Here is a 10,372-nt window from a genome sequence, read left to right on the forward strand (position 1 = left end):
ACATAAGATCAGATTAGTATAGATTTAGAAAGGCTTGAGAACTATGTCACCATGTCAGTGTATCCTTTGAGGATTATTGTGACAAACCCACTTTAATACCATACCCGAGTAGCAGTTAAAAATGCAATTATGTCCCTTGGAGAGGTGTTGCCTATTTCCGTTATAAGTGGATAGGCAGTTGATCAGTATCGAAGTCTGAGTCTGGCAAGACTATCATAGTGATATATAATGTTACATATATGATAGACTAAGACGTTAATAGCATTACATATCATGTACGGTTGAGGAAGGAGCATTACTGTTTATAACTTACGTTGTTGATTTAGTTAATAAACAGTGATAACTTATATTTTTTATTTATTTACTGACTGTATTTAAGTAGTCAGACGTTTTAAAATGGTTGCACCAAATCCCACCTGAGTTTAAATAATGGCGCATTGTGATACCACGAATAAACATTGCTCATACATCAGAGTTGAAGGTTCATTACAAAAAGTTGAAAACCGAAATAATCAGGTTACCATCTAAATATATCGGACAAAAGATAACAGATCGAAATGTGAAAACATCACTTAAAATGAACACTTAAAGCATTATATACCATGCACAGGATATAGCAGCAGCGGATAACTTCGAACCCCTTCTCTAACTACACCATTAAAAAATATTTGACGCTTAACATATTCCTAATAATTGGAATAGAATTGATCCTGATAATCATAATCACAATTAGTAAAAACTGAGATAAATAAATCTGTCCCAAATATTACCGGTCCCGTCAATCAAAAACATTTCCAGCGCTCTTAGAAATAAACGTTTTTAATTAGTGTTAATATTAGCAAAACTGGAACATGAATTTACCCTAATATGTATTGCGTAGATTTGATTATAACAATATCCATACCTTCTAGATAATGAATATGTATTGCGTATATTTGATTATAACAATATCCATACTTTCTAGATAAATGAATATAATTACTAATTATATCTGATAAACTAATTATATCTGCACCTGTCATATAAATATAATATTCATATTCAATATATAGTATTCTTTAAATAATAAATTAAATAGTTGTTACATTTAACTCATAATATTTAAGTTATTGTGTTTCATAAAACAACCAACTAATAGCTTTTTCAATTACTTCAACTATATAATTAATTACCACTGAGTGTGATTATATAGCAAAAATGGAAGGAATGTTCGTAAAGCCACACATCCTTACGAAAGGCTTTGCCCAATTAAAGTTCAGAGGCAAATGTTTCTTACATTGTTTTAATTAAAAATCGTTTGCCTGATTGCACTATAAACTTTTAAAGGCAGTAATGAGTTTTTGATACCTTCCTGTCTCTTCACTGTACTGCAAAGTTAGAATTTCTTGTAAAATGTAGTTTTATGTTTATAATGACGAAACTATTTTTTGAGTCAAAATAGACAAACTGTCGGGATAGTGGTCTCATAATGTACACTGCATTAAACATTTGTTTATTTTTTACTCTACACCATAAACATTAGTTATTAATAAATATTTATAAACTTCTGAAAGAAAAGTAAAATAATACCTAAGTAAAAACGTAAAAGCGTATATATAATTTACAAAAACAACACATAATATTATTAACCAAAAGACAATAACGTACACACTGTTTGTTACTTCGACATCCTTCAATATATTCATAGAGTCGCATTGTTCCAAATTCTACTTATTTCTAAAAATTTTAATATGATGATTGAATCTTTTAAAAATTATATATTTTTAAGACTTTGAATAAAATACATATGAACAGAGTGTAAATAAAGCTTTTAAGTAGTATTAAATTGCAACTTCATGTCAGCAATGTGGCATGTACAACTTCCCGGTTAACATGACCCACCTATAATAAAACTAGATCTTGGGAACTCATCAAAAGAGATCGTGTAAACACTGTAAGGCTTACTGCAGTTCTTTTTGCTCCTTACTGCATAGAAACTGTGTATTCCTCATAATTCTCACTGCAGAAGCTATAGACACCTGCAGAAAAAAGAAATTGTTCATCGGTAAAGACGAAAGACTTACTAAATTATCTAAATTCAGTGGGATGTATTCAATTTATATTTTTCTTAGAAGTTCTTGCGAGGAATGTGGTAGCTAAACGGCGGTAAATCGGGGTACAATATTGAGGTACATGGAAAGTTATTGAGGTACATGCAGTGATGGCGTGCCACTGCAACCATCCAGTTCTGCATTGCTATAATGTTATATAAAACATAAACAATTTTTTCAAAAAGTAACAAGAACTTTTTGTACTATCTTTATACTTTTTATGTTACAACACTTACGACAGTCGAAGTGCTCTATATCTAACTTCATAGCAGCTAGTTCTAAGATTATAATTTTTTCAAATCTTTGCAACATTAACATAATCTGAAATTTAATCTCGAAAATGAGCAATTAAAAGTAATTACGAAAGTTTTTCAAACATAAATCCCTGAATTCTACAATAATGGTTTTGGATCTAGAATAATAGTTGTAAGTAAAAAATAGCAAGTGGTGAAGAATATCGTCAATATGTGGATTAAATTTTTTTTTTCAAATATAATTTTTAAACTTTTTTGAAAATTTTGACAGAAATACCCTATAAAAACTCTGGATGACCTAATATTAATCATTTTAAAGTTTTGTTGGGTTAAAAAATATTCAATTAATAAATTTAAAATAGCATTACGACGTTAATATCGAATTTTAATTATAAACTCATTTATGATATATTAAATTTTTTTATTTTTAATTGGAAATCATGAGAAATTTAAAGTATTAATTGGTCTGCCACAGACCACTTACTTTTCCAGAAATTGGTATAGTTTTGGACTGGACGTGGTACTTTAATGACTGGTCCTACACTAGTTCAATTTGCGATAGAGAATAGTTGTGTATATAATAACAAGCACAGACTAGAAGCAATCATATAACTAAAGTATTAGAAAGCGAAAGACCAACAACAACTACTGACTGTTTATAACTGCTTCATGTATATAGTAAAGAGAAAGTTAAACAAAGAAATTTTAATGTACTGTTTAAATGCATTTTATGTATTTAAGTGTTTAGTGTATCCATGAGCCAGATGCAAAATTCGTCTTCGCAGACATGGTTTTAAAAACAGTGTCAAAGACAAGGTTCGTATTTAGCGGTTACGACATCGCTTCTAATTTGACAGGCACGAGTTCTAAGCCTGGCACTTGCAGTCCAAACAAATTATATACGGACTATAAACTAATTAAATAAAAATTCGATTATTCCAAAGACCACTGATGAAGAGTACTTGGCAATACTCGAAACAGCGTTGTGTGGTCAGCCAAACTTCAATAAAATTAAAATAAATTTTTGTGTTTGTCCTTTATTTCTTTCTTTGCTATTCAAAACCCCTCTAAATTTAAATAAAGCTTCTTTGTCACCATACAAAGAAAGTCTAGCTTTACAGCAACTCGAATACTTTATTTAAATAAATATATTAAAAACGGATATAGAAAAGGCTTAATGACTAAGCGTTCACTTACTAAACCACAGGTTGATAAAAATCAAATGTTATTTATTGCCTATAAAAGTAGAAGAAATGTATAAAACAATATGAATCTATCAATAAATGTTTTTTATAAAGAAAATGGATTTTTTTAAGAGTGACTCTCTACGCTAATATTGGTTAATTTGTTCGAAAGTGTCCTCGAAGACCAACAAACATTTGGTTCGATAGGTTTATAGTTATGTCTTCATGTCTTTTAGACATGTTTGAAAATGAAGCGTTCCGTTTCGAACTGGAAAATTACTGGGTTTTAATATTGTACTTATAAATATCTTAATGTGATACTTTGAACTTCACTTAAAAGAATAAAGCACCTCTGCCTTTACAGTTGTATGCAGTGTATAGCAGTGGCATATAGCAAAATATATATTGTATATATTCAATATTCAATTCGAACTTAAAAAAATTTAAATACCACTTAATGCTGTCTTATTGTTATTAGATTGATTTAAATTCCAATCTTTGTTTCATTCTGGAACTATAAAAACCGGAGGTTGGTAGCAATAAAAAAAAAAAATAAATTTATTGCTTTCAAGTATTTGTCAAAATATGTCAAATTTGAAAAATAAATATGAGGACAACAAATATTAAAATTGACTCAATCTCCCGCTGTTACAAATAAATAAGTAAATATTATTTAGATTTTAATATAAGATTTTTCATTAAAATAAGAAAAGATAACATTTCCTCTATTATCAATTTAATTTTTTAAATTTCCATTGATTTGCAATGATGAATGAAGTCACTTCCGTGAATCAACTAATACTCGTATACGAAAAAGAACATTTAACTCATAATGCCAGATACAGAGAAAAATAGAAACTCAACCAACAGCAGAATAAAGGACAAGAACAATAATGATGGTGCAGGAAGCTAAAATCCAGTGAAGTGTTAAATATGAAAATCACGTTTCAGTTTGGCGCTGAATAATAATAAATCACAGACATTATCATTGTATGTAATATTATCATGTGATGTCAACAACGACTTTGTTCATCTGTTAATCTGCTAGAGACAGATTAATAAGAACAATCTCGATTATTTCGTAACGGAAACTGCTACCATAAATTAAAGACAAATTTATTAACACTGCAACACCAAGCTTAATTGCGCGCTGCTCGAACGCAAAATAAACACCTCATCCGATATGTCCTCATTAATTTCAACATACTATAATGTACAGTATCATTCACTATATGATATTCGATTTAATTATTGTCTTTATTGAATGCACTATAAACATCACGTTATTAGCCATATGATACTGACATAAACATGGATTCGTCGTAATGGAATAACAAATATGTTGAACAGTAATTTTCATTAAAAATTATTCCATTTTAATTAATTTTCATATTAATTTTAAATTCCATAAAGCAATTATACAGCTTTGACGGAAATGTTATAATAATATGAAATTCACCTTGTTTATGGCATTTCCAAGTAGCACAAATATTGAAGGTGATTCCTTGGCCAAAGAACGAGAAAAATCATATGGGTGAGCGGGTGCATTTTCAGTATTTACCAAGTAACTGGAGGTATAAAAGAACTCTACCTAAAAACAACATGTTAAATAACATTCAATATCTTTAAAACATTCAATATATTTTGAATAGACTAAAACATTAACCGATTTTTAATCTATTAAATATCCTTTAACTTGATACATATTACATTCATACACTCAGTGGCGTAATTACATTTTTTAGGCCTATAAGCAAATTCTAACTAAGGAGCCACTACTAACTTTTTTTATACCCTTTACACGAAAAAATGTAAAAAGGGTATATAAGGTTTGCAAGATTTTCGTAACGCATTAAAGGAAACATCGGAAATACCATTAAGTATATATCAGTACAGTATATATATACTTTTTCTCAAACTACTCTCTCAGCTTTTGAACTCTTCGAATAAAAGTTTACACACATACTTTTCGGGAGTGGACCCTGTTCACCATTTGATTTGATTGAAATTGGACGCCTATTTCTTATAGCTGCGATATAAACTTAACAACAATCCGATTTCTCAGTTTTTAATAATGGTATTCGGATGGAATTTGGAATATACTGTACTGATATTTGCATAAGACAAGGTACGAAATTATTTTCAAATGGGTTTAAATCTAGATATAGCTTCCATATCAACTCTCGATTCATACACATATTTTTTTAAAAAAAACTTTTTTATTTTACAAATAGGTTTAACATTTTATTTGAAGTACATACATATTATGTACTTTAAATTTAAAATTTAAGTATCTTTTATAAAATGCAACATGGAGTAGGTGCAATATGGAGTTATTATTTATTATAAATAAATACAATGAATACATAAATTTAAATTGGGGTCCCCTACATTCGGGGGCCCGAAAGCGTTGCTTCCAGTCGCTTCCCTGTAGTTACGCCACTGCATACACTGGATTTATATACAAAATAATGTTGAGATTTACGATATTTACGACGATATTTAACAAAACAATGATTTAGTCTCAGAAAGTCGTATTTGTAGAACATATGTTAGATTATGTTATAGGGTGTTTCCAGATTATATCTCCTAAATATTTACCTAATGCTTTGTTAAAAAAAAATAACATCAAATATATGTTTTTAATTTAATGTGTTATGAAAAAAAATTCATTTTATGTTTTATTTGTATTATTATTTAATCATTAGTAAACAGAAAAACTACATTAAATGTACTACTTTAAAAACATAATATTTAATATATGATATATTAGCACATTAATCTTATATGAATTGGAAAGAAAATCAATTAGATCTCTTTGCTTAAAGTTATACTAAAAATAAATTTTATTTCATAGTTTAATAAAAATTTACATTCTTAAAATAAGCTTAATTATATTTTTAAAGGTTACTTATAAAATAATTTAATATTACAAAAAAAATCTAATTAAAAATTTTGAATTTAGTTCTTGAAGAAAAACTGTTTTCCTGATTAGACATTGGTTTGTTAGACACTAAAAAGAAATTACTTTCATTTAGATATATTAATTGTAATAGGTATATTAATAAACTTATATTTCTAAATAAAGAAACGTTAATATTTATTGCAAGAATAATTTTTAATTGTTTGACTTGTCAATGACAGGATGGTTGAAAACAATGCGTTTCCAAAATTTAAAAATGCATAATTTCTTATATGGGCCATATCTTTCGATAATGCTTCAAAACTAAACTTAAGTATGTGCTTAAAATTTGTAGCGTAAAAATTATATATTTAAATGAATATCAAAAATATATAGATTTTATTATATATGTCAATCATAAACTTAAGACCAATGAATTCTTAATAAAAACTTAAAATTAAAGAACAATTTGTATGTGTAATATAATTTTTAATCTGAAAAACTATCACTCCAGTATGTTGTAGTTAAAGGTGCCACGCTTTTAAATAAATCTTTACCTACTGAAAAAGCGTCATGATCATGTCTTTTAGTTGGCTTGTGTTCAACTCCCGGGCAACGACCTTCTTGATGTCGATCTAATCGCGTTTCAGAAACAAATACTTTCTTACATTTTTCACATTGATAAATAAGACCGGGTTCGTTATGCGCTTCAGCTAAATGTCTCCTTAAATCTGATTTTGAACCAAGAATTTTTTCACATTTTTCACAATTGAAACCAACAGAGTCATCTTTGTGTTTTTCTAAATGAGTACGATATGCACCCTGTATTTTAAATTTTTTGCCACAGATTTCACAACTAATAGGCTGACGTGCGCCATCGTGTGATTTTTTATGCAACACTAAGGACAACTTTCGCGTGTAAACATGGTCACATTGATCACACGCATACTCCTGTATATTTGGACTGGTTTCAGTATCACCACCAGACATACGTTTCTTCTTTTGCAAGGAAGTGTCTTTTTCTTCACCACTACTGTCAACTGCTTGTATATTACGTTTCATTGGAGGGCGACCCATTCGTTTTTTTTCTTTCTGTTGGGACGCGGGTGTTAGGTTTGATTTTCGACGTCCTCGCCTCCCAGCTGTACTGCGAACTGGCCGTTTTTTTTTCGTACTAAAATCTGAATCATCCGAATCATCCCCAGCAGAAATACTTCCTTCCTCTGATACTTTAAATTCTACATCATCGTTTAGTTCTTCTTCAGATGCAGGATCAGATTCAGCAGGAGCATCAATAACAACATATCCGGTTGGTCGTCTTACTTTATTTTTACTTCTAGATAATTTTTTTCGTAAATCTCTTTCTGTTGTTTCACATAAAGTTTTCAGTTTCATGGCTATGGTAATATTATCTACACATACATTACAAACGTATTGTGGCATAAAATCTTTACGCGCTATAGATACTGTTGGACAAATAGTCATTAACATATCAGCTATTGTATACTTATCAATTTTCTTAAAGAGACTAACTAAGTCTTCTTTCGATGTGCAAACACGACATTGTTCTTCGTCTACCTCGTTTTCTTTATTCGAAATATCTTTGGCAGAACTTGTTGCTTGATCTTCCTTCTTAATTTGTTGCGATTTTTTCGATATTTTAATATCATTACTAGTTATTTCATCTGCATCTATTATTGGATTTTTTCTTTTCTTTGGCACCTGAGTTGGTTTGCGAGTTACTGGCGTATTATCTTCTGGTGCTATGGGTTCTTCTTCTTCTTCATCTTCAACTCGTTCTTCATATTCATAATATTCTCCCTCCTCTTCAGTAAGCATTTCAATTTCTTCTTCTCCAATATGTTGTTTTGAATTAAGTGCATTCAAGTGTTCCGGATCATGCTAAAATTAAAATGCACCATTTATTTTATATTAATTCCATATTCAAGATTTTTTATAATTATATTATTAAACAATACCCACATTAAATGTTACAAAAAAAAATCATCCATAATCTATATCATATACATCATGTATATAGATAGATATTTAAAATAATTCTTCACACAAATTATAATTAAAATGTTACTTTTAAACTTTTTACGTTCCCCTCGTTTATAGACAGTATTATAAATGTTTACTTACCTCTTCCAAAAATTCTATTGAACCTTCAGCTCCGTCAGTGTCGGTATCGCCATTTACTATAGATGCCGGTAGCACAATTTCTTTAGCTGTAACTTTTGCTGAAGACATTTTCCACACAAATTTTTTTTATGTAACTTTTTTAGTATTTTGTTTTTATTGGATTATTCTTTACCCCCTTGAAGTGTGTTGATTAAACGCGCCACTTAATTTGACAGTGAAAAAGTGTTTATAATATACCCAGAATAATTTCTTTTAAATATTTTATATATTAATTTGAAAACAAAAAAGTATTTTAATTACTTTTTTCATATAGCATTTAAATTGTGACACATTTAGAATTTATTCAATGCAAAATTTTTGCCTGCGGGGCGGCAGCCTTTCTCTATTACGTTCACAATAATGAAAATTTTATAAAAGTTTTAAAATACAGAAATATACATATGACACATTTATATTATTTTTATTTTATATTCATTATTTAGTGCCTTTTAACAATTAAATTTAAAATTTTTGCGACTTCTCTCATATGTATACGCGTACACGCTTACGGCCATCTTGAAAAATAATGTATAGGCAAAAATCGAAATAAATCTTTTCATTACGTTATCGTGAATGCGCATTTCGCAAAAGCGCATGGGTGTGAATGTACAAACAAAAGTTAAACGAAAAGAAATGACATTTCGTATAATGTAACGCGTGTAAGAGTGAGATAAATAAATGAATGCTTATTGATTGTTTAAATATGTGTACAGCGGCTGTTAATAAAAAGTAAAGCAACATCTGAAAAATACGTTGAGTTTGATTATCTTCACATATCTAATATACACAATATAAATAAAAAAATATTAAATAAATTATTAATTTGAAGAAACATAAATGTAATAAAATTTAACTAAACAGTTAAAACGGTTTAGAATAAATTTTATTAAATAATTCAAGATATATGTTTTTTGTATTTTAAGCATATAATAATTGAATTACAAGATTTATTGTAGGTTACTCTAAAATCTTTAGGATTTTTAAAATCTTCCTTAACTAATTTTTAAAATAACTAGTTTATTACTGAGTAGTGAGTTATAACTCAGGATAAAAACAGGAAAAAACTATTTCACTTAAAGTTTTAATTAGTATTTATACATTAAATATTCTTAGATGCATACAATAAAAAACATTCTCAGTGTGTTTTTACCTTACAGTTAATGAGTCACAATTAACAATTTTGGCACAAGCAACTTAGCGGATAGTAATGTAAAACAAAAAACATTAGATTAGATTTTGAAAAAAATCTAATTTAAAAATAAAATTTAATATACATAAATTTAAATATATATTTAATAATAATATAATATAATAATAATTTAGAATCATATTTTTTGCCTGTTTTATATGCATAGATTCCTTAGTGAAGGTTTTGAGGCTTAAAACCACTCACTCAAAAAAGGCCATTGTAAAATAATTTTTTCGTTTTGATGTCATTATATGAACCATTTTCGTGATTTAAATTTCCATTTTCAAATTATTTTTAAAAAATTTATTTTTATAAAACTATTACAATTATTTTATCAGTACTTATCAGTATTTATAACAATTATATGTGTTATATGTTATATAACCATAACATAGTTAAATGTTATAGTTTTTTGTTATAGATAAATAATTTTTTGTTTTAATTACCAAAATTTATAATTAATAATATTTTTCTTTGAAATGGGCTAATTGGTTCAGTTCTTGAAAATGGGTTTCCAAACCTAGTGATTCATAATTCAAAACAACATAATCAGGATAACCGAATTTCAG

General features: G+C 28.2%; 1 protein-coding gene across 1 annotated transcript; it reads right to left on the reverse strand.

Annotated features, from left to right (window-relative positions):
* Positions 1–6,440: 6,440 nt before the first annotated feature.
* On the reverse strand, positions 6,441–9,254 carry LOC119681742 (zinc finger and BTB domain-containing protein 11-like). Its single transcript, XM_038095013.1, has 3 exons — positions 8,576–9,254; positions 6,988–8,332; positions 6,441–6,541 (listed from the first exon to the last, which is right to left on the reverse strand). Exons 1-3 carry the CDS (start codon positions 8,681–8,683, stop codon positions 6,471–6,473), a joined length of 1,524 nt encoding a protein of 507 aa, XP_037950941.1. The 5' UTR covers positions 8,684–9,254; the 3' UTR covers positions 6,441–6,470.
* Positions 9,255–10,372: the final 1,118 nt, after the last annotated feature.

Source organism: Teleopsis dalmanni, chromosome 2, assembly GCF_002237135.1.
Source record: "Teleopsis dalmanni isolate 2A chromosome 2, ASM223713v2, whole genome shotgun sequence".
NCBI lineage: Eukaryota > Metazoa > Arthropoda > Insecta > Diptera > Diopsidae > Teleopsis > Teleopsis dalmanni.

Excerpts from the sequence above, each read along its gene's own strand:
- LOC119681742 (XM_038095013.1), bottom strand. The coding sequence starts at position 8,683 with ATGTCTTCAGCAAAAGTTACAGCTAAAGAAATTGTGCTACCGGCATCT. Across the intron at positions 8,333-8,575 it reads CAATAGAATTTTTGGAAGAG|CATGATCCGGAACACTTGAA; the intron begins GTAAGTAAACAT and ends TTTTAATTTTAG. Across the intron at positions 6,542-6,987 it reads TCATGACGCTTTTTCAGTAG|TGTCTAACAAACCAATGTCT; the intron begins GTAAAGATTTAT and ends ATTTCTTTTTAG.